A 25,599-nucleotide genomic window follows, 5' to 3' on the forward strand; every position below is an offset into this window, starting at 1 on the left:
GTTCAGTCTTTTATAGCTCCAGTCTCTGTCCTCCCCATGAGCTTCCTTGACATTGAATAAACATCTGACTCAAGCCCCAGTCCAAGCGGAGGACCAGAGCTTCTCAGAAATTCAGTCTCTATAGCGGAAACATAAAGGAACAGCTGGTGTGGAGGGAGAGAAATGGTCCCCATGTTCATCTTCTCCAGCTGGGGCATTTGGGCAATCGAGTCACTGGTGGTTTCTGAACATCGTGTCTGGTGGGGAGGGAGATGGGAAAGGGGATGATGGGTGGGATCTCAGAGCAAAGGGCACACATGCTGCGGGTGCTTCAGTTCTTCATGGGAAGGGAAACGTTTTTCTGAGATTCAAAGGGACTTGGATGTCCATAAAATGAAAGCGCTTTGCTCTTCTTCTGCAACATGAGCTTCAAGACTAGAGCAGCAGGGTTGGATAGATTGTATAAGTCAACAAGCTGTCTAACAGGGCTTTCTTCTTCTCAATGAGAACCACCCCTACACACACACACACACACACACACACACACAGCTCCTTAAAATGGACTTATAATTTGGTACCCCAAATGGAAGCACCAGCCACCCATGCATTCTCTACAGTATCTCCCCTGAGGTCACAGGCACAAGCTCAATCCTAATCCTATATATGAAGATTCAAATGGCAGGCTCACCACATCACCAGGTCCAAGTTTATATTGTCTATTTATATAAACGGATTAGATCCATTCAACATTGGAGCATGTTAAGTGTGTAGCGAGCATACACCGAAGCCCAGGGATCATCATAGAAGAGGAGGTAGGAAGGATGTAAGAACCAGAGGATGGGGAGGAGAGCTGTGAAATGCTGTGTTCTGAACATGACATAGATGCTGCAACCATAAACTCAAGAAGCTATGGTTACCTATACACAACCCTGTTGTGGGATGGTTTGTATATCAAATCTGTTGCTCTGATTGGTCAATAAATAAAACACTGATTGGCCAGTGGTCAGGCAGGAAGTATAGGTGGGACTAACAGAGAGGAGAATTAAGGGAACAGGAAGGGAAAGGGAGACACTGCCAGCCGCCACCATGACAAGCTGCATGTGAAGACGCCGGTAAGCCACGAGCACGTGGCAAGGTATAGATTTATATAAATGGGTTAATTTAAGATATAAGAACAGTTAGCAAGAAGCCTGCCACGGCCATACAGTTTGTAAGCAATATAAGTCTCTGTGTTTACTTGGTCAGGTCGGAGCGGCTGTGGGACTGGCAGGTGAGAGAGATTTGTTCTGACTATGGGCCAGGCAGGAAAACTCTAGCTACACAACCCATCTAGTTACAAGTCCCAGCATGGATGAGGGAGAGACTCGCCAGGGCCCACCCCTAACTGAGAAGTTGGTGGCAATTGATAGCTGCTAGGGGAGGCAGAATCATTCTTTTTTTTTTTTTTTGAGGATAATCCTATTGGTAGGTTTCTCATCCTCTAGTGAATGACCCCCCCATCCCCCACCCCCATGCACATGCACACAGCATTAACTGGACTCAGTGGGTTATAAAGAAAAAAGACATGGAGTTGGGAGGGCATATATTGTGGGGATATGAGGGGGAGTTGAAGGGGGAAATGTAGAGTAGATATAGTTCATTGAATGTATTTCAGAAATTCTCAAAAATAAAGAAAAAATTATAACTAAATTCATACTGAATGGATTCTGAATAAATGTACATTTTTTGCTACATCCGAAACCACCCTATCTTTGACTTACAACCAGAGTCAGCAAATGTACAAGGGTGCAATGTGTTTCTTTCAGAATGTACAAAGGCCTAAGCCTAACCCCAAGGGCTGTGTAGCCCAGCAAAGGGGGTGCCTTTTGGTTCTATTAAAGGGCTAAGACAGCTGATCTCACCCAGGCCTCCAGGGGACACATTTACTATATCACAGATGGTGACAGGATCTCCAGCCTTTGTGAAACACAAACATACATAGAGATGTTTCCAGAAAAGGCTAGATGAGCTCACTTCCTGAAGCCAAAGTCCAGGGGACAGCAAGACTCCACTCCTGGCCCAGGGAACCCAACCACCAGTCAGTGATCAGCGTGAACATCCAAGGGAGGATGATATGGATTATAGTAGGGGCCCACTTTTCCAATGGTATCCAAGCAAAGCACTTCTCTCATAATCAGCCATCTTTAAAGATGTTACGGAGGGCTGTTGAATTTGGAAATTGAAGTACACACTAGTAGATCATGGGGAGGGCTTGTGGCCAGCTGCAGCAAAATCTGTTTGCCAGACAGACAAAATGAACACAAGTATAGCCATGGTTCACAGATGTCTTTCCATTACCCCTCCCAGCCCCCCGCCTCTTTAGCTAATCCCCCAGATGCACAGAACATGAAGCCAAGGATTTTACCTCCCAGTTCAATCATTAGACAAATGCTGTTCGCTAATGTCTACTGCTTTAGTCCAAATTAAAAAGAAACCCAGATGCCAGATCAGAATCAACTCCACTTAAATTTGTGAGTTAAAACAATTGTGAGTTAGAATGATTTGTTTCCTTGAGCGCTTTACCCCTAAACAAAGCATAAGGAGAATGGAGTAGGGGGGGGGGGAGGAGCTACAAATCTGGATGAGAAACTGAAACCAGATCGGTAGCTGATGAACTTGAAAATCCACAGGCAACATGGACCCCACGTGCAGTTACATTCATATTCTACAAGAGTATGATAAAATTAATGTGTTGGGGCATGGAGAGAGGGATGGTTCAGCAGTTAAGAGCACTTGATGCCCTTGTAGAGGAGCAGAGTTCAGTTCCCAGCACCCACATTAGGCAGCTCCAGGGGATACGATGCCCTCTTCTGGCCTCTGTGGGCGTTGCACTCATGTAGCACGCACACGCACACATACACCACGATACATATACATACATAAGTAAAAATTAAAAAAAACAGGTAATAATAATAATAAATAATAAAGAGATAAAAATAACAATAAAGCAAGAAGAAAATAAGTAATGTGTTGTACAGCAGGCCAAGTCATGTCATGCTGTTGGGACACTACTGCTCGACCAACAATGCTTGTCCTAGTTAATTATTAGGTTTATCTACATTTAACGCAAAGCTAAAGTCTTTTGTTACATCACAGTTGACACAAGGCAAGTTCCTCTCACATGTTATATTCCAAAGAAAATTCCAGAATGTTTTTTTCTAAAGTTCACAGTACTTCTTTTGAATGTCTCTTCTTTGCTACAACCTTACATAAGATATCCAAGATCCTACCATGTATTCTCCACCCTTTACGCTCTTTTAATTCTTTTTTAAACACCACACTCTATTTCTGGGGAGAAACAAAGTGATAACTTTGAGGCTGGTACCACTTTATACTTAGAGCCTGTCTGTCTGGAATAGCTCCTGAGTTGGCAGAACCATGTTCTCCATCCTCCCTGACAACTGTCGCCACCATTTGCACATTTGCTGAAACTGTGAGGTGTTTAAAGACCCGATTGTGAAGTGGCTGATTTGGGGAACCCTCAGTGGCCCGAAGCATGTGGATAAACCCTCCATGAAGGCTAAGGGATCCTGACAACATCCCCGGCTCATCTATGACAGTCTGGGAGTTTCATTAATATTAAAAAAGAATGTTTTATGGTCCTGGGGAGATGGCTCAGTAGTTATAGTCCTGGAGAGATGGCTTGCTCTTCCAGTGCAGCCTAATTCAGTTCCTAGAACCCACATCTGGTAGCTAAAAACCATCCATAACTCCAGCTCCAGGTTGATCTGATGCCCCCCTCTGGCCTCTGTGGGTACTGCATTCACATGCACACACCTAGACATAGATACACACACACACAATTAAAAATAAAATAAATCTTAAAAAAAATAAAGAACATTTTCTGGGAGATGTCTTAGTCAGTAAAGTGTTCACCATGAAAACACAGGGACCTGAGTTTGATTCGCAGAATCCATGTAAAACAGATGGACATAGAACAAGTGTGGTCTCTTGATCCAAATGCTAGAGGGTGGAGAGAGAAGGATCCTGGGATCTCATTGGTCAGCCAACTGGTCTAACCAGCAAGCTCCAGGATAGTAAGAGACCCTGTCCCAGAATAAAACCAAGGTAGGCATCACCTGAAGAAGAACACCTATAGTTGACCTACAGCCTGTATATTCATGGACATACACATGTACACCCACCCCACCACACACAAAATGTTCATAATTAAGTGGACAACCATAACCATCAAACTAGCCCTTATATTTCACAGTAAGAACACAGCATGTGACCATCTAAAAGGAGCTCCATGCTAGAGGCATAACAACAGCCAGGCTGGACCTCCAGGGCTGCTGTAGACAGATTTGGGAACCTGCTCACCTCAGAGTAAAGTGATCCTCTGTACAGTTCCTGGAGATGGAGATGGGGAAGGTGAGTACATCTCCTTGTCGCACAGTCTTGGGGACATAATGAACGGCCACGTTGCTATCTAAACGCAGTTCCCTCAGAGGTGGACTGCTGGGGGTTTCGCGAAGGAAGACACTCCCAATTCTGTGCAAAGGTGGGCTGGATTCATCAACGTCATTGTGGCCCATTGGAGTGCCACCTCCTTTCCGTGAGTCCTCCTTGGTACAGTCCCCTCGCTCATCCCCTGGCTGTACAGCATAATATAGTTCCACAGGGCTCCCCTCTGGCTGCTCTGTGGGCCTCCTGCGCCCAGAAACAACTGTAGGGGGACTGAACCAGCCAGGCAGCATCTCCAGCTGGGCCACACACAGCCCCAGGGCCCCACCCAGCCGGCAGCTGCCCCGGACCTCCCTGGTCTCTCTAAAAGCAAAGACCCGCAGGCAGGGCAGCTTCTCATCCCTGTGATCATCCCAGTCTCGGCCCACGATGTGGAAGAGCACCTGCACTTTGGGATGGCTCAGGTAGACCTTCTCCTGCAAGATGTAGGCCTTCAGCCTCCAGTTGAGGGAGAATGTGTTGGTGAATCCAAATGGGTTGGAAGGTAGCATCAAATCCTGGGGCACCACCTGCTCAAGTGAGAAGGGCCCGTAGCTGGCGTTGAGCGCCGGCAGTCGCTTGGACTTGTAGATCAGAAAGGACTCAACCCGCGACTGCAGGCTGGAGTTGCGCATGATGTCCTGGTTGGCCTCCTTCAGGAAGAAGGACACATCGGCGTTGTTGATGTGGTAGGTCACCGGGAGGTAGGTAGGCAGCAGTGAGAACCGCTGGATGCTCTCCAGGATCCCTCGGCCTTCCGTCACTGTTGGGAGGAACCGAGGGCAGGTGTTAGTGATCCTGGGACACCAGATTTGTAGATTCGGAGAGCACATTGGTGACCGCCCACCACCCACCTTTGGACCCGTGATGCTGTTCCGAGTTATCCAGTGTTTCTTCTTTGAATCAACTCAGTGTACAGAAAATATATGCAAAGGGGCTGGGGGAGATGGCTCAGTTGGGGAAGTGCCTGCCACACAAGCAGGTGGGAAGGAATCCCAATCCCCAGAACCCATATTAAAAAGAAGCTAGCCGGGCGGTGGTGGCGCACACCTTTAATCCCAGCACCCGGGAGGCAGAGGCAGGTGGATCTCTGTGAGTTCGAGGCCAGCCTGGGCTACCAAGTGAGCTCCAGGAAAGGCACAAAGCTACGCAGAGAAACCCTGTCTCGAAAAACAAAACAAAAAAAAAAAAAAAAAAAAAAAGAAGCTGATCAGGCTGGGGGTGGGGGGGCTGTGGCAGCTCTCGGCAGTTAAAGGCTAGGCTCATAACCAAAAAGAAGCTGAACACAGTGGTACATGCCTATACGTCCAGGGCTGAAGAGACAGAGACAGGAGGGAGGATTCCTGGAGCTCACTGGACAGCCAGGCTAGCTTCATCAGTGAGAGACCCTGTCTCAAAAAATAACATGGGGAAAGATTGAGGAATACATGTGATATTGACTTCTGACCTTCACATGCACATACACATGTGTGTGTGCACTAAGAAAACATGTCTTAAGTAAGTATGTATATACACATGCTTGTGCACACGATAGATGAAACAGATGTGTTGTGTAGGTATTTCCTCCAGACTGGAAAGGTCCTTCCTAGGAGTCAGGATGCCCATGAAACTCACAAAGTATCATAAGAATTCAAGACACATCAGGACCTGTCCAAGCTTCTTTAGCTGAAAACATTGCCTAGAAGAGAATATTATCAACCAAGTCTGGTGGTGTGCACCTTTAATCCCAGCACTCAGGAGGCAGAGGCAGGTGGATCTATGAGTTAGAGGCCAGCCTGATCTACAGCGGGAGTTCCAGGAAAGCCAGGGATACAGAGAAACCCTGTCTTGGGAGAAAAAGAAAAAGAAAAAGAAAAAAGGAGAAGGAGAGACTATTATCTTTGATGGCGGTATCTGCAATTTGTGTCCAAAGTTCCAGGGACAGAGCTTTAGTGGATTGTTACCCATATGGTGACCACTCTGTAGTGATGAAATTGCCTTTTGGTCACCTGTGCTTCTAGAAGTAACCCTAATCAACTTGTGGGTTCACCAAGCTCAATTGGGTGGAAATTCTTTTTTCCTTTGGTTGCTGGTGTCCTACCTGGGGTGAAGAGACATTTGTTTACATCTCCACAGGGAAAGCTACAGCACAATGTCGCTAGTGTTTGGTAAAAAAAAAACTTTGTCACCTGACACCCATAAATGTTGAATGTGTAAGCAAGTAAAACTCAAACAAAATCACTTTTTCCCCCTGGGGATAAGAATATCTTCAAGGGGCTTAAGCCTTAGAGTATAAATGAGCAGGAAGCCTGGAGGTCTAATTCCCCAAACTCACATTAAAAAGGAGCTGAGCATGGGGCTGGAGAGATGGCTCAGAGGCTAAGATGGCTGCTCTTCCAAAGGACCCGGGTTCAACTCTCAGCACCCACATGGCAGCTCACAACTGTAACTCCAATTCCAGAGGATCTGGCATCCTCACACAGACAACATGCAGGCAAAATACCAAGGTACATAATAAATAAATAAATCCCTTTTTTTTTTTTAAATAAAAGGAGCTGAGCACAGTGGCACATGCCTTAAGTCCAGGGTTGGAGAGATGGAGATAGGAAGATGGCTGGAGTTTGCTGGACAGCCAGTTGTAAGATGTAAATGTAGTAAGACCATTTCTAAATGGTCTTATTAAATAAGAAACACAGAGCCAAATACAGAGTTAAAGCCTAAGAGATCAGAGCAAGACCACGACTCCCTTTAGCTCATCATTCACTGTCATCCTGAGAGAGAGAGAGAGAGAGAGAGAGAGAGAGAGAGAGAGAGAGAGAGAGAGAGAGAGAGAGAGAATATACCTGCCTTGCTGTAGACCACAGCAGCAGCAGCCAGTGGAGCTCAATCAGTGAGCACCAGGATCAGTGAGAGATCCTGCCCCAAAAAATAAGGTGGAGAGAGATTGCAGAAAGTGCCTGATATGGATCTCTGGCTTCCATCCTTTTCATTTTTTGTTTGTTTTTGCTAGAGAAGATGCCAGCAAGGGTTGAAGGGGCACTAACATCTCATCAGATAAACAATGGGTTTTCCCTCAGCCAACTAGATAGAACAAAGTGGAACTGAAATAACCTTTTCACAACACAGTCTGATCCCCACATCTACATCATACCTGGTACTGTTTCTGATGCAACCTCACACCCCTCATGGAAGGACAATTGTCCAGAGATGATGAAGAATAAGGGACAAAGACACATATGATAAGTGACCACAGTCACACAAACACCATGCCCTCTCCTGGAGTGAAGCTAAGGGCAGAGAAGAGACTTGGAAACTGAGTTGGTGAGAGTCCTCCAGAAACAGGGAATGGACTGACCACAGAAGGTCTTGGTCCTTTGTGTAGCCTGGACCCTCAATCCTAGAATGAGAGGCAGCATCTACCTTTCACTACACCCACATCCTGTGAAGACTATCCTGTCACCAATCAACAAAAAATATTTTCTGTTTCTCTTTAGGGAACATATCCTTTTTGGGGGTGGGAGTGGAGTAAAAAATCCAACATGTCATTTTTATTTTTTATTTTTGGTTTTTTTAAGACAAGGTTTCTCTGTGTAGTTTTGGTGCCTGATCTGGATCTCACTCTGTAGATCAGGCTGGCCTTGAACTCACAGAGATCTGCCTGGCTCTGCATCCTGAGTGCTGATATTAAAAGTGTGTGCGCCACTACCACCCAGCTCCAACATGTTATTTTTATAGTTGTCTTAATTTCTGTAATTAAAAACCCAGGCAAAGAAATTACACAACCCATAAAAGCCATTTAGAGAGCTTTGGAACAGGGAGCCACTGGCCTGAGTAACCCCTACTGTCCAGGCACCATTATACCTGCCTTACTGTAGACCACCAGCAGCAGTTACATGATGAACCCTGGTTACCCTGGTTATTTGGAAATGTCACTGATCATCCCTCCAATAACCTGCCTCAGCTTCAGTGACCCCATCCCCAGGAAAGCACTCCCCAATCACAACACTCTCTCAAGTCTGGAACCACATCTATCAGGAGCAATAGTAGACAGCCAAGAACTCAGACAGTTCCTGGATTTGCCACATGTAGCTTGTGGGATAATCAGCAGGGCGCCAATCCTCCTTGCTTCTGAGAGTCAATCAAAACCACAGTTCAGGTCAGAGAACACAGAAGTTAGGCTACATACAAGTTTATAGCTAGGTCGGATTGACAGACACCTGGATTCAGGCCTAGTTTGCACACCAGAATGACAAAATCTCCGTGTCTAGCGTCATTCATTAGTAAGCTCAGGGCAGGGCAAGTCCCACATTTATGTTTAGACAAACTATCTGGAATTGTTAATGCATGTGTATTTGGCCTGACCCAGTCGGTAATTTTATAGGATACAGCCCAACGAATGTGACTTTCTTTTTCAAGTATCAAAATATGTGAACTGGGAAGATGGCTTGGGGAATAAGCTGTTTAAAAGTGTAAAATCTGGAGTTCAGATGCCCCTGTACCCATCTGAAAATACCAGGTGGACACAGTGGCCTGCCTGTAATCCCAGCACTTGGAAAATAGGGTCAGGAGATCTCTGGGGCAATCTGGTTAGCTAGAGTAGGCAAGTTGGTAAGGTCCCCCTTCACCAAGAAACCCAACCTCAATAAGGTGGGTAGCAATCGAGGAAGACACCAATATCAAGCCTGTGCACTTCCAAGCACGTGTGCCCACATACATATCAACATGCATACATGTACACACACCACACATACATAAATATTTTTCTTAAAAATCAAGATACTATGAATGTTGTAACTGTAACTCTCAACTTGATGGAGTTAGAATCATCATGGAAATAGAAATAGACATCTGGTAGACCTCTGGCCATGTCTATAAGGATGTTTCCAGAAAAGTTTAACAGAGGAGGGAACACCCACCCTAAATGTAGACAGCTCCATTCCATGGGCTTAGAAAGGAGAAGGCAAACTGAGCACCAGCATGCATCTGCTTCCTGGCTGCAGGTACGATGTGGCCAGCTCTGTCATACTCCTGCCGCTGTGCCTTCCCACTGTGATGGACTGCACCTTCAAACTGTGTGCCCAAATAAATCTTTCCCTCCTTAAGTAACTTTTGTCTGGCACTGTGTCACAGAAATGTGTAATGTCACGAACACAGCCTAATAAGATGCCTTACCTGATGAAGCATTGTATGTTTTAATGTTCTAGAACTGGCATCTGATTTGTGTTTTCCCCAAACCCCATCTAAAGATCAGCACAAAGAGCAAGCAGGCATTTTCTGTGTGTTCTCTGAGAGGAGCTTCCTGCTTCCCCCCTCCTCTTGGGTGCCATCCCCACCCCCACCCTCCATCAGCCTGGTTACAATCCAAGCCAGGTCTGCTGTAAAACCTGTCTTTCTGGAGCACTCACTGACAGTGCATCTCTAGGCTATGTCCTCACATGTGTCCTATACAGCACCCACATCCCCCATCACTCGGGGCTTCCCTGTGAACCTCTACAGACCAGTAGGGTGTACACCATCTGATAGGCATCTTGTGTGGTCCCATAGTACGTGGGGTCTTTAGAACAGCATCCAGAGACTGTCAGACATTCGGTGAATATTTGATAAGCAAATGGGTGCACAAACGGATTATGCATTTTCTATCCTAAATAACAGATTCTATTTTCCACCAGGATTTTGCAAGAACTCTTCTGTACAGCATGACTGTAATCGGGATTACCCAATGCTTTCATGCCACTGAGAGCACCACATAATCTCACTGACAGATTGGAGAGGAGAGAGAGGCCCCTCCCAGGACCTCTCCTTTAGGAGATTCTTAAAGGGACACCATTATGTTACAAGGTGCCCCTTGATTATTCAAAACACATCTAACGCTTCACAGAGCCACAGCCTTGAGCAGCCTCAAACCAGCTTACCGTGCAGTCTAGAAACTGCCAAGGTCAAAAATGCACAACAGAGCAGGGCAGGCATCAGCACTGGGCACCCAGGCCTCCTGAACCTCCCTTCTGAACATCTGACCCTGCTGCTCAGGGACACCAAACTTAATTGTGCAGCTAATTACACGGTGCCAGGTCAACCACACTGGGTCCTCTGATACTATTCAGGAAAATAGTAAAGCAAGAAAAGGTCAGGGCCGGGCATTGGAGGGGAAATAACTCCAGCTTTAGTCTGCAAACCATCTAGAGGTCTCTCACCCTGGTATCCAACCCAGGTGCTTATTGCCTACAAATGCCTCACCAAGACCTGAAGCTCCCAGGTAACTTTCTTTCCTTTCTGCCTCCATATCCCAGTACCACCTCACAGGTCTCTGGGTAGAAAAGCTTAATTACATCCTATACCGTTCATAGTCCATCACTGAGGGAAGTCTAGGGAGAAACCTGAAGCAGAGGCCATGGAGCAATGTTCCTTATTGGCTTATTCTCCATAATTTGCTTAACCTGCTTTCTTATACCATCCAGGACCACGCGCCCAGGGGTAGCACCACTGACAGTGGGCTGGTCATCTGTCAATCATTAATCACAAAAATGCTCCCAGACTTGTCTACAAGTCAATGTGATGGGGGTATTCTTCAGCTGACGTTCTGTCTTCCTCCTCTGTCAATTAAACAAAAACTAACCATCACCCTCCCTTTTTCTTTTTCCTTTTGCATGTATCTGTGTATATGTATGTATGGTGTGTGTGTGTGTGTGTGTGTGTGTGTGTGTGTGTGTGTGTGTGTAGCATGTAGGGGTATGCATTTATACACATGTGCAAAGGCCTGAGGCTGGCCTTGGGAGTCTCTTCAATCACTCTTCACGTCAGTCACTGAGGCAAGGCCTCTGGATTGAACCCAGAACTTGCTGACATGGTTAATCTAGCTATCCAGATTGCTCTGGGGATCTCTTGCCTCAGTCTTCTACACAGGAGACTTGCAGGCAGGCCCACCCAACACTTGCATAGGAGCTGGGATCCCAACTCCCCTCTTCAAGCTTGAGTAGCAAATGATTTACTAACTGAGTCCGCAGGCCCCTCCCTCCTCCCCTCCCTCCATCTTTCTCCTTCCTTCCGTTCTTCTCCTTCCCTATCTCTCTCCCTTCTTGTCTCTCTCCCTCTCCATGCCTTATAATTACAAAATGGCACCAATTCCATTCCACAGAGTGGCTGCTGTGACACCTACTGTATTTCTAATCCCCAGAAAGGCACCTTCTATCGCCTAAGAATGCCATTTTATTTCACATAAAAATGAGCTGAGTGTCAAATAGGAAGCTGAACCCAATAAAAGCAAAAGAGTTGCCCATTGGGAAAAACAATTGGCTTTTATTTGGGCACCATGGCCATGATTTGGATGGAATGTGACCTACTCACCAATGGACTCACAGATATTTTATATTAATCTTTACTTTTTTTTTTGAGTGCACACTGCTTCCTTAACCAATACACTTAAGAATCAAGATGGCCACCTAAACATAGAACTCTATTCCTTCCTTTGCATAGTCCAAAAAAAGAAGAATTTGAGGGAAATGATTGTAGCAAAAAGACCAGCAAGGGTCAGCTAGAAGGTACAATCTGGGTCCTGCACACTGTGAATTCGCAAGAAGCCACCATGATTCCCACATCCCATGTAGAGAATACACCCACGCGCGTGTGTGCACGCGCGCGCGCGCGCGCGCGCACACACACACACACACACACACACACACACACACACGGACCCTGACACGCAGGGATTCGGTTCTGGTTTGGTTTCTAGTAAGGACAAATAGCACAACGAGGCAATGCTGAGAAAAACAAACATACCACAAGATTATTTCTTCTGTCTCCTAAGACAAAGTGTAAATATGAGACACCTTGGAATGTTGGTTCTAAGTCTGGCAGCCCTCCTCTCGTTGTAGAGACGCCAACAGTCAACCTGGTGGAACTGTCTAGTCTTTGTCAGAACAAAGGCCTGAGCCACCTGGAGACCCTAATGGTAACCCAATCACCTCTGATTTATAGAGGAAACTGGAGTGGTTTCAGATTCGGGACAGTGTAGGGCTCATAGACTCCATCCCTCCTAGATACTAGGGGAGAAAGTAACTCGCATGATGATCCGACAAGCTTGCCATCTATGGGGTCATAGTCTAGAGGCCATGCTACTCAAGCCAAACCCCAGGGGCATGTCGTTGTCAAAGATGATGGATGACCTAAGCTAGACATCTGCCACAGGTCATAATCCATCACTGAAGGAAGCCAGGGCAGGAGCTGTTGCAGAAACCATGGCAGAACACTGCTAGCTTGCCACCCTGTTCACCAGCTCATACTCAGATTTATTATCAGATGTCTAGGGATGGTGCCACCCACAGTGGGCTGGGCCCTCCTGAATCAGTCATCAAGCAAGCAATACCCCCAACAGGCACAGACATGAGCCAATCTGACCTGGGCAACTCCTTGATGGATGCGCCAACTCCACAGGTGTCGAGTTGACAGCTGAAGCTAATGAGGACACACAACAGAAAAAATGTGACAGCGTCACCAACCCATAGCCAGCACTTCCCAGCCATAGCTCTCCTCTGCCAGGAACATCAGAACAGGGGGAACATCCTCACCTGTATACCCAGGCTGGGAGTCACTGATTCAGGGGATGGAAACAGCAATTGGTCCCTCCCTGGGGACTCTAACAACTGTGAATGGACAACACATGCAGCAGCCCAGGAGGTCCCCTACCCTGTGGGGTCCCAGCCCAGGAGCACAGAGGGTAAAACCCCAGCGGAGATCCAAATGGGTGCAGAAACAGCTAACATAGTGTTCCTCAGCTACAGTCATTCCAATTCACCCCACCCTCCTTTCCCAACCCAGGGACTGTGCGATTCTACTGCCCAGGACCTTCCCTGCTATCCTGCAGGTCCTTCTACCCCACCAGGGACTCTTCCCTGATCAGACCTCAGGGATAAAACATCTTCTAGGCCATTGCCATGTTAGGGGGTCCCTCCAGGGCTCCTCTCCAGTCATCTGCACCCAATAGGTCCTCCTCCCTTGCCTCTGCCCAGCCAGACTTCCACCTTGATGCAGTATCTCCCATTGCTTTTCTGCTTGAGTGAGTCACACTTTGACCTGGAGCTCACCTACAGAACTATCCCTACAGAATTACTCATATAGTGATAACACATTTGCTAACACCCAGTTCGGCAGCTCCTCAGTGATGAATGAAGGAGACAAGTCTCTGAAGCCCCACCCATGGCGCATTTCCCTTGTCCCCATTTCACAATAAGTAGGACCAGAGAGGGCAGGTGACTTGTCCAAAACCACCACACATGTATGACGTTGTTGAGGTAGAATTTAAACTGCCCATTGCACCTACTGAGCCCTAAGCAATGTGACCCTCAATAACCCACAGAGTGAGTTCACGCCCTTTGCATTTTCAATAGTGTTCTACCCATAGAGCACAAAGCCAGAGAATGCCCAACTAGATGAAAACACACATACACACACACCACACACACACTATACCACACTCAAACTACATACACCACTCACATAAACACACATAATAACACACACACCATACCATACACACAACATAACACAAACTATAGACCACATACATATACATACATCACACTACAATGTAAACACACATAGACTACATGCCACACACACCACACTACACAAACAAATGCAAACAAACTACACACACCACATTAAATATACACACACATAATACTATACAACACACACACATACACACACACACATACACACACATACACATACACACACACACACACACACACACACACACACACACACACACGACATCACGTTGCAGTGCCATGCAGAATAAACATATGCTCTCCCAACACAAGGACTGTGGGTTGGATACCCCTGGGTATATCTGACATAAGTAATAGGTCGGCTGCCTCTGGGCCTTAGGCTAAGACTAAGGATGGCACTTCCTGATACCCTGCATCTACCACAGGCTGCTGTACCAATACAGAAGTGGTAGACACACTTAGGGTATGCTAGTACCCTTTAGCTGAGATAACATCAGCGCAGCAAGCCAGAGGCCGTCTTTAGAATCCCCAGAGCATAAAGGGAGAAAATACTCAGCACCTTCCCCATGGCCACCCTGGCCCTAATCAGAATGAGACTCGAAGATGGGGCATAGCGCGGTTATTGCAAACACTCTCCTAAGCCACTGGGTTCATGGCTCAGGTGTTAGTGAAGGGAGGTGGTCTTCACTTCTCAGACACGTCCATAGCCTGAATGACTGAGGAAGCCCACGCTTTACCTAAGCCTCTCAAAGTACACAGGGAGGAAGGTAACCCATGCAGGACACAGGACCTGCCCATGAACATTTCAGTGCACAGAGCATATGAGCGTCACAGGTAATTTGCTAAGAGATGTGCATCTGGAGACTGTGAGGTTATATATAGCAAGACCAGGGACATTTCTGTCTCAATTAACCCACTGGGACTTTCACAAGTGTCAGTGACATACCGTGCTGAGACTCGAGGACCCCACAGGAGCCATGTCTGTTTAGCCTCAGGAGGCTGAGGCTCTGGGAAAAGGGGGGAACTAAAGATCAGACTAGGAAATGCATGCTTGCAAGATGCCTCCAAGCATTGGGAAGCACCATGAAGAACTCAGAACAGGTTGGGATGGGAAGGAAGGTGGCCAAGCTTTTGGTGAGCCTCCTGTCTCCAGCTCCTACCCCACGACAGATGCTCTGAGATGTCAAACATGCGCTACTGTCTCCAGTGTTCATGGGTTCTGAGGATCTGAACTCATGCCCTCATGCTTGCCCAGAAAGTGCTTTACCTGCCCAGGGCACCTTGTAAGTGTCAATGCCAATAACACCAAATCTCTGTCATGTCCATAGCCCCCAACACCATACAAAGCATCCATTCCTTGCATGAAAACCGTGGAAAGAGACACCGTGTGTTCTCATTGCTACCTCTAGCCACCACACCTGGGGAACAAAGACACTTGGGTTTGACAGCAAGTGCTCCGCCACTCTAATGCAGTTGGTGGCCGTATGTATGCAGGGGACACTCAAGGGACAATAGTTCAAATGGTCATGTGGAGCTGGGGTTTAGTAGCTCAAAAGTAGAACACTTGCCTAGCAAGCAAGAGGCCCTCAGTTCAACCCCATAGGACCAAATCAAATGTGCAGAGTGAATGTGCTGACCATATAGGTCAGGGACCTACCAGAAAAGTGAGGATAGAACCAGGTTCCATTGCTAATCCAAATGAGTACACAACACTGTCTTTCTTTTTTGCCTATAGAACTCTGTTTCTGAATCACAGGGAAGAAGGATTCCAAGAGCCAGATGCAAAGGTCTCCCAGCAGAGTTCAAGGGACTCACAGAGAGTCGCCTGCTTCTGGGAAAGGATGATTCAATGACACACAAAATAGCTTACATGTCCCCTCCTACTTTCCTATTTATGTGACTCAGACCCTGTCCTGAGAAAATAAAATGCTTGGAGAATGTTCTGTGCAATGCCAGGCATAAAATGAAAAATTAGCAACCAGCCAAAGACCCCATGAGAAGTCTATGCAACCAACCGCACAGAGCCCCGAGACCTCTGCAAGAAAGGAACCTGGAGTTTTGTGTCATGAACGTGAAGACTTTGTGACTGAGGTTCCCAGAAAATCTCTACCTGTGTTAAACATTCCACAAGACTGGTTGACTTATTATAACATCAATGATTATTAGAGATAAGGAGCAAAGTTATCCTGAGCTATGTTAATCCCCAAAAGGCACTTACTGCCAACCTTGGTATGAGATAATATCTTTGTGACTATCAAGTAAATCCTTTGGCAGTCTGCAAACAGACCTCTACCTTGTCCCAACCCCAAAGCTAAGAATGCTGTCAGATATGTCTGAGGTCTATAGCAGAGATTTCCTCACCTACCCTAAGTTTCTCAAATGAACTTGAAAAGTATCTTGATTCGGGACTCCCTTCATTCTATTATTTTATAAACTTCATGAAATGGTTGCTAGAGTGTAGAATTTGGGGGGACCTTGTCCTAGTCTGAATTCAGTTTGTTTGTTTTTGTTTTTGAAGACAGGGTTTCTCTGTGTGTAACCCTGACCACCCTGGAACTTGCTCTGTAGATCAGGCTGGTCTCGAACTCACAGAGATCCACCTTCCTCCCAAGTGCTGGGATTAAAAGCATGCACCACCACCACCTGTCACAGTCTCAGGCCTGATGCTGTGATAAAACTCTATCCAAAACCAAATAGGGCATGAAAGAATTCATTTGGCTTATAGCTTCCTTATATAATCCAGGACCACACATGTAGGGATGGCACCACCCACAGTGGACTGGGCTCTTTCACATTAATTACTAACCAAGAAAATGACCCATAGACTGGCCCACAGGCCAATATAATGGAGGCAGTTTTTTCAGTTAAGATTCCCTCTTCCCAGGTGACTCTGGCTTGTAGTGATATAAAAACTAACAAGCACAGATATGGCTCTGAATTTTAGGTCATGGTCACTCATATTTGATTCCAGAATAAACTCTCTCTTATTCCCCTTGAAAGGAAAGCTCCACAGGTTCATTTTTGTTTCTTTGTTTTGTTCCTTACAGCTGCACCTTTGTCTAGCTTCTCAACTGGTAAAGAAATTTTTTTTAAAAAAAAAAAAAAGAAAGAAAGAAAAAGAAAAAAAGAAATGGAGAAATAGAGGATTCTAGAGAAAATACTCAGAGGCTTTCCCAGGTCAGCTGTTAGGTACCCAAACTCACACCTAAGCTTCCTGCTGCAGAGCCATCAACAGAGCTGGGGACAGAGACTGGGCAAAGGACCCCATGCAGAAATTAAGTTAACTTGATTGCTGGTCTCTGATCCTCAGGGAACTGACCCTCACACCCAGCACTCCACTGAAACCTCTCAGCAAACTATAAATAAATAAATAAATAAATAAATAAATAAATAAATAAATAAATAAATAAATAAAGTCATTAAATGACTTTATATTAAAACTATCAGACTGTCACATCTCATCAGTGTTTAAATTGTTTATATTAATGTTTAATTTGTTCAGGGATTGAGCGGCTTAAAGAAATAAACACAAATAACTCTCTTCTCTGCTTGCTGAGGGCAAAATCATTTTGACTGATATAACCCATACACCATATTTTCTAAAAAGATAAGGGACAGAGCAGAGAGGAAAGGGGGAGGGGGTGGGGATGAAAAGGGGGGCAGTGGCATGCAGAAGGGAAATTCTTATCAGGAACAGGACAAAGGACCCTTCTCTATAGCAGGCGGAAGACCAGGCAGGTATGCTTTTCAGCTTTCTCCAATGTGTTACTTTTATTATTTTTTTTTTCTTTTGAGACAGGGTGCCTGTACACAGCCCGACTGGCCTATACCCTCCATCCTTCCGCCTCAGCCTCCTGAATACCGGGATTGCAGACATGCACCGTATCTCTTGGCCCCAGCTCCTCCAGTTCTGAAGTAAAGGGAGCTGTGTTATACTTTGGAAGATGACTGACAATAATACAACAGTAGCCTAATTTACAGACACACAAAACCATTCCATCAGAAAGGGGGACAGGTCTCCCCACCCCCAACCTATACCCACACTATTCAACACCCCTACTCCACAGAAAGTCTGCCTATCTGGCCTGTCCTTTGAAAAGGTCCTAACACTTATCTGGTAGGACCCATGTCTGCTCTATGTCTCCATACAAACCATGATTCTACCCTCTTATGAAAACTATCTTTAGCATCAAAGATTAAAGATACTAGGGTCTCTGTAGATGCAGGCCCAGGAGGATGCTGGGTTATAGGTATTTCTAGGCTTCTTGTGGTCACATCTGCACCCTGGCTATGTCTCTCGTCTCTAGACGAGATTCTAGAGGAATCCAGTTAGGGACATACCTATGATAGGGGATGAGTCACAAAGGAGAGGTGGAGGCAGAGAGACTGAGGAGAGAGAGAGAGAGAGAGAGAGAGAGAGAGACAGAGAGACAGAGACAGAGACAGAGAGAGAGACAGAGAGAGAGACAGAGAGAGAGACAGAGACAGAGACAGAGAGAGACAGAGAGAGAGAGACAGAGACAGAGACAGAGACAGAGACAGAGACAGAGAGCAAGGGAAGAGGAGGTGGGGCGGGGATGAGCATCATGGCATTCAACAAGGTGTGAGGCCAGACCTCAAATAAACACCAGAGCTTCTCGGAAGGGGGCTGTGTGCCCAGACTGACAGCGGTCACCTGTCACCTCGCTCACATTTTGACCTGGGCTGCAATGGTGTGTTCCGTTAACTTGATACAACCTAAAAATCAACTGGGAAGAGAGTCTCAGTGAGGGACTATCTAGCTCAGGTTGGCCTGTGGGCTTGTCTGTGTGGAGGCTGTCTCGGAGGAATCCACTGATGCGGGAGGACCCAGCCAAAAGCAGATGGCACCAGGTTCTTGATCAGCGGTTTCTCAACCACTGTGGGGTCACGACCCTGGTGAAGGGGCTGCATATCCAATATCCTTCGTATCAGATATTCACATTATAGTTCATAACAGTAGCAAAATTACAGTTATGAAGTAGCAATGAAATAATTGTATGGTTGGGGGAGTCACCACATGAGGAACTGTATTAAAGGGTGGTAGCATTTGGAAGCTCTAGAGTATTTGGAAAAGGAGAAAGGGTTAAGCCTAAGCTCACATGCATGTATCACTCTGGCTTCTGAGTTCCTGCTACGTTGACATCCTCACAATGAAGGGCCGTAACCAAGATCCTGAGCCAAATAAACCCTTTCTCTCAAGGTACCTTTGTTAGGGTATTTACCATGGTGACAGAAGCCTAATAAACCAAGACACGCACTGTCCTGTGGCTTCCTCATTCCATATCTGCGGAGCTAGTGAGCAGACCCAGGCAGATGCAGCTTGCAGAAATGCTAAGTCCCTTCTGCACCCCTGCTGCTTCAGATGCGCAGTCTGAAGTGTTGAGTGCAATCTGAAAACTATAAAACTCATCCAGATCGAAAGCAGCAGTGGCTCTGGAAACAGCTTGTACCCTGCAGGGAAGGGGCATTCAGGGTCACATGGGATCCTTCCACACTGAGAACCTCAGTCTTGGTGCACAATGGTGGTTTAAATGAGATGTCGCCCATAGGTTTATGTATCTGGACACTTGATCCCCATTTGTGGCACTGTTTGGGGAGATGTAGGAGTTGTGTCCTTGTTGGAGGAAGTACATCACTAGAGGGACGCCTTGAGAGTTTGAAGAGTCAACCCATTTCCAGTTCACTCCCTCTGCTTCCTGCTTACAGAGAAAGATACGAGCTCTCGACTTCCTATTCCGTCTGCCATGCCTGCTCCTTGCTGCAAAGTGTCCCCACCATGACAGTCCCTTTTCCCTCTAGTATCAGAAGCCCAAATAAACTCTGTAAGTCACCTTGGTCATGGCGTTTTATCACAGCAACAAAAAAGTAACTGATACAATGCCCCAGCACCAAAGCCAATGTGGACGCTGTCTCATTCGTCTGGAGAGTAACAATAAGCATGAGAGAACCAGCTCCACTTGAGCAGATGTCCCTAGAGACCACCCCTGAATAGCAAGGCATACTTAACTCAGGAATGCAAACCACCACCAGAGGGGATCCTGACTACAACTGGCCAATTGCCTAAGAATGGCATGCCACACAGAGTACAGCCACTCCACACACACCCATGAGTTAGTTGCTTAACCTATGGATCTGTTATCTCATGGGGCCACAGGATTCCTACATGTGATTAGAAGTTGAATACAGGAGGCTTCATCTGGATTACCTGGAAGAGAGGTTCAACCATCCAAGGTCCTTGACGCCGACCTTGGAGGCAGAGGTAGATGGAGCCTGAACAATGGAGAGGTGGTAAACCAACTTGTTGGACTATTGGGTATGCGGCGACTTCTCACAAACCCAACAGAAAGCTAACAGTGACACCAGCTTGCAGAGACTCAGGATTTTTTTTTTTATATGAGCACGTTAGCATTATGGTTTAAGTGTGAAATATCCATCACAGGTGTACGCATTTGAGTGCTTGGTCTCTAGCTAGTGGTGCCGGTGGGGCTGGTGTTGTGGGATCATTAGAAAGCGGGGCCCAGATGGAGTAATTGTATCACTAGAAGTGGGTCGTGAGGTTCAGAGCCTGACGCTGCTGTCTACCCCACTGATGATTCCTGATCCCTCCAGATGTCAGCAAGCAGGCTCCTGCTCCTGATGCCAAAGGCATTGAACACTCCTGTTGCCATGCTTTTCAGCCGTGATGGGCTGCACCCTTAAAATCTGAGACAAACGGAACCCTTCTCCCCTTAAGTTGCTCTTTGGCAGGTATCTGGTCACATGGATCAGATGAGTAACTAATACACCCTGTGCCTTGAGGTGGGAACAGAGCGGGCGCACATGGTGGGTGGAGATTATTTTCTCAAAGCTCAACAAATATAACAGACCTTTTTGTGTCCGAAGTACCCTGCTTTCAAAGCTACTGTGGCCCCACTGTAACTAGCATAGATCACCGAGTGGAATAGTGACCTGTACTAACCCTATGAAGAGCGATTATGCAGTTCACAGATATGGCAGCCTCGAGAAGGAAAGATGCCTTTCCCTCTGTAAAGATGGGGAGAACTCTCAGCTTTGAAAGAGCAGCAGGTGCCTAGTTCCTCATGCATATGAGACCCGTCACTGTATACCTCCTCCTGATAGATGGCATACAGCTCTTCCCTATTTCACACATGTAGGCTTTACATTTCAATTTAAAAGTCTGCCCGTAAGTGAGAGACATCCCTAGAGAGCATTCCATATATATTGCCTTTGCAGTTCTGCATTTGAGCTCACCCAAAAGGCTGAGAAGCGATTGCTTGCCTGTTTGTGTTAAAAAAAAAAAAAAAAGCTGTCAGAAAAATCCAAATGTAAGCAACTTAAACAAGGCAAGAAATTTATTGTTTCACAAAACCTAAGGGCCCAGAGGGATCTGGGGCTTATGTTCTAGGCTTACCTCTCCCACAGTCAAGCAGCTCACTTATCTGGGCAAGGAGTTCATGCTAGAGGCCCCGGGAGGCCTGAGTATACCCCAACTCCTGGGAGGACCCAAGCCTGTCTACAGTGACTTCTATTCTTGACCTGAAGGTCAAGGGTGCTATACTAATCTGGAGCCATCACTAAATACAAGGAACAGAAAAATGGGCTGTGTCCATCACCAGTCCTGGACCCCTTCTCACCATGCTGTGGGCTACACCCAGGCCTTGACTAAGGGGGTGAAAAGGGAAGAGGCCTCTGACTATGTGGTGAGATGTAAATGCCGGGTACCCCGTGACTATGAGGGTTTCTTCCCAGTTAAGGCAAGAAGAACATCACAAGGGCCTATGGTCCTGCTTTATCTGCTTCTTCTTCTTCTTCTTCTTCTTCTTCTTCTTCTTCTTCTTCTTCTTCTTCTTCTTCTTCTTCTTCTTCTTCTTCCTCCTCCTCCTCCTCCTCCTCCTCCTCCTCCTCCTCCTCCTCCTCCTCTCCCTCCTCCACCTGCTCCCTCTGCTTCCTCTTCCTCCTCCTTTTCTTCCTTTTCATAGGGTCTTATGCAGCCCAGGTCTTGAACACCCTGAGTATCTGAGGATGGCTTTAAATTTCTTGTTTTCCCGCCTCCACCTCCCTCATGCTTGGTTGGCAAGTATGCATCACTCACACCTGTTCCATTTGGTGCTGAGGATGGAACCCAGGCATCTGCGCATGTGTGGGAAGCTCTCTGCAGCCTGAGCCACATCCCCAACTCTGTGTCCTACTCTTTCGGATACTGCTTCAGCAATTGCATTTTGGCTTTCCTTGGACATCTGTTTACTTCTAAGTGTGTCCAATAGGGACAATAAAGGAGAAGGGGAGGGAGTTGTCTAGTTTGTGTTTCCAATCACCTGATTCTATGACATCATCAAGTGTTCCCAGAGTGCTTTGTTCTGCATGTCAGTATCCCCACTGGACAGGTCAAGAAATCATCCCCTGGCACGCCATTGCGCTCGCTGGTATTTCTTCTTACTAACGCTGTGGCTTTGGACAAATGGCTCAAATGGACTTGTCCCCCAGTCTCTTCATCTGTAATATTAGATGATTCTCAAAGCTACTTCACTGTTACTGGGCAAATATGTGCGTTATCCCTGCAAGGACGAGTGGCCAGCACATAATCCACATTACTACTTTCAGACATGGCAGTGTAAGCATCCTCATGAGAAGTCACCCAAGGCTGCCTGTGCCCTCTAGACAAAGACCTGAAGATAAAGGCAAAAATAAATCTACTAAAATAAATAATAAAAAGGATGAGTTTTTTCCAACAGGAAAATGAACTCCCTGGTATGTAAATATAACAAAACAAGAGGAGTGTTGTGATTGAAGTACTCAGTAACTGAAGTGATTAGCCTTTCTGTGGGTCCCTTCTAAGAGGCTCTGAATACCTTCTACCTCTGCCCCCATCCGTGGGTAGCAGAAGCAAGGGAAGCTTTGTCATTTCGTTTCACATCAGGTACTTGCACAGGGATCCTGATCTGAGCCTCAAGAACTACAAGGAATTCCCATATGGAGTGGTCTCCTTCACGTGCTGGGGTCTATCAACACCAGAGTCGCTCTGAAAATGTGAAGTAAATTACTTACTGTGCTAGAGAGCACTCACTTCAGAGCCCGCCTTTCTGCAGTAGAGAATTCGCTTAACCCGGCAACCATCATCATGAGAGACCTCAATGTTAACACCTGTCTGCGATGAGTTTACTTCACTCTAGCAAGGGAAATACCTGGAGTCCTCTAAACTAAGCTTTCTTGACTTCCCTACCTGCTGCCTTCCTCAGGCTACTGAATGCCTGCTATTTAGCATTCAAATTTTATAACCAGTCACCTGGTGCCTCATCCAACTGCAAGAGGGGAAAAGATGTCTCAAGTGCACCAATAAAACAAAGCAAAGCAAAGCAAAGCAAAGCAAAACAAAAACCGGAAAGCCTCCAGGGCATTCTAGGAGACAGCATTATTCCATTGACTTCACTCAGGGGTGGATTTCCATAGATACGGAGTACACCATCCAAGAGAAGACTCAGAGGTGATGTCCCCTGTGCCCAGCTAATAACAACAGGATTCTAAATTGAAATAAGATCTTGAAATGACTGTGTTCTGACTTCACTGGGAAGAGGCAGAGGTGTGCTGTCCTTAGTAAAACTGTCTGAGACTCATCAACCGGGAAGAGCATTGGAGAGGCATTAAGTCTGAATGCTGGTTAATTACAGCATACTGGCCAGGCAAATCTAGGGTTCTAGAACCTGCTTGGCATTGCTTGGCTGGGGTATTGTCTCTTTGGTGAAATGGATATAATCTTATACTCAATGGCTTGGCAATGTCTTTAAAAGCTGAAAAGTCTATCTGGCTGAATTACTACTGTTAAAGACATCCTGTCCATCAAATATACCTGTCCATCAAAGGCAACTTTTGTCCAAAGATACCCTGCCCAACAAAGACATCTTGTCCATCAAAGACATCCTGTCCAATAAAGATAGCCTGTCCATCAAAGATATCCTGTCCATTGAAGATAGGCTGTCCATCAAAGACATCCTGTCCACCAAAGATAGCTTATTCATGATTTGGTGGTTGTTAAGGTACCAAAGATATCTTTGCTGATTCTAAAATGGTCAAAATGTAGCTTGAACCCTATCTATCAAATATGCAGTGTGTGTTGTCTGCTGTGGAATAATGCTTTTGTACATTGGTTTAATAAAATGCTGATAGGCCAGTAGCCAGGCAGGAAGTATAGGCGGGATAAGCAGAGAATGAGAATTCTGGGAAAAGGAAGGCTGAGAGAAGAGACGCCAGCCCAATGTCCTGGAAGTAGCATGTAATAGCACACAGGTAAAGCCACAGAATGTGTGGCGACATATAGATTAACAGAAATGGGCTGAGTTTAAGTGTAAGAGGTAGTTAGGCTGATCTAATGGCCAAGCAGTTTTAATTAACATAAGTCTCTGTGTGTTTACTTGGGTCTGAGTGGCTGCGGACCTGGTGGGACACAGGAAAACTTTCAGCTATGGTGGTCCACTGCCTTGATGTCACAGTACACATGCTGACAAAGCAGAAAGATACTCTGGGATGTAGATTTTGTCATGCTCTAGTACAGTGGTTCTCAACCTTCCTAGCACTGAGACCCTTTAATGCAGTTCCCCATGTTGTGGTGACCCCAAACATAAAATTTTGTTGCTAATTCATTAACTGTAACTTTGCTACAGGTATGAATCATAATGTAAATATCTGATATGCAGAATATCTGATATGTGACCCATGTGGTTGAGAACCCCTGCTCAGGTTGCTGACAAGTGACCAAATCTTCAGGAATGAGGGCTAACCATGGCAGCAGACAAAGAGGTAGCATCACCAATGCCATGCCTCTGTGGTTAAAACCTCTGAAGTGGAAGGCTGCACAGAAGATGTGACATTGGAATTGGATGCTGGCAACTAGGTGAGGAACGGATAGCTGCTGGTGGGATATTTAGATGGGGGTGGGTAAGTGGGAGTATGGGTTTGAGAACAAAAGATGAGAAGGGAATGTGGGCCTTACAGATACTCATGGTGACTCAGAAGCCTGAGTAAGGCTCCCACTCCTCCTTTCATGTCCCTCTCTCATGATCCACACCCAGGACAGCTCCGCCCACAGAAGGAGCTGAGGTCATATGGTTAGAGCTTGATTGAACTTTTGAACTGAATCTAAAATGAAAGTGATGGCCTTGATAATGTCAATTTCTCTTGGTGTTCAGGAGGGTCTGTAGCTAGAGTTTTCCTGCCTTGCCCACAGTCAGGACAAATCTTTGTCACCCGCCAGTCCCACAGCCGCTCAGACCCAACCAAGTAAACACAGAGACTTATATTGCTTACAAACTGTATGGCCGTGGCAGGCTTCTTGCTAACTGCTCTTATAGCTTAAATTAATCCATTTCCATAAATCTATACCTTGCCACGTGGCTCGTGGCTTGCCAGTGTCTTCACATGCTTCTTGTCATGGTGGCGGCTGGCAGACTCCTTCCACCTTCCTGTTCTTTCTTTTCTCCTCTCTGTTAGTCCTGCCTATACTTCCTGCCTAGCCATTGGCCAATCAGTGTTTTATTTATTGACCAATCAGAGCAACAGATTTGACATACAGACCATCCCACAGCAAAGGTCCATGCCATCATCAAAACTGGAGGTTGGTGAAGACCCTGCATAGAAA

The 25,599-nt window shown here is 46.2% G+C and overlaps 1 protein-coding gene across 1 annotated transcript in view; it reads right to left on the reverse strand.

Annotated features, from left to right (window-relative positions):
* Tmem132d (transmembrane protein 132D) overlaps positions 1-25,599 on the reverse strand; it is a 636,462-nt gene that overhangs the window by 472,073 nt on the left and 138,790 nt on the right. Inside the window, exon 2 of the mRNA XM_042268019.2 lies at positions 4,342-5,227. Within this exon, the coding sequence (XP_042123953.1) occupies positions 4,342-5,227 (886 nt within the window). The remainder of the gene's footprint in view (positions 1-4,341; positions 5,228-25,599) is intronic.

This window comes from Peromyscus maniculatus, chromosome 23 (assembly GCF_049852395.1).
Source record: "Peromyscus maniculatus bairdii isolate BWxNUB_F1_BW_parent chromosome 23, HU_Pman_BW_mat_3.1, whole genome shotgun sequence".
Lineage (NCBI taxonomy): Eukaryota > Metazoa > Chordata > Mammalia > Rodentia > Cricetidae > Peromyscus > Peromyscus maniculatus.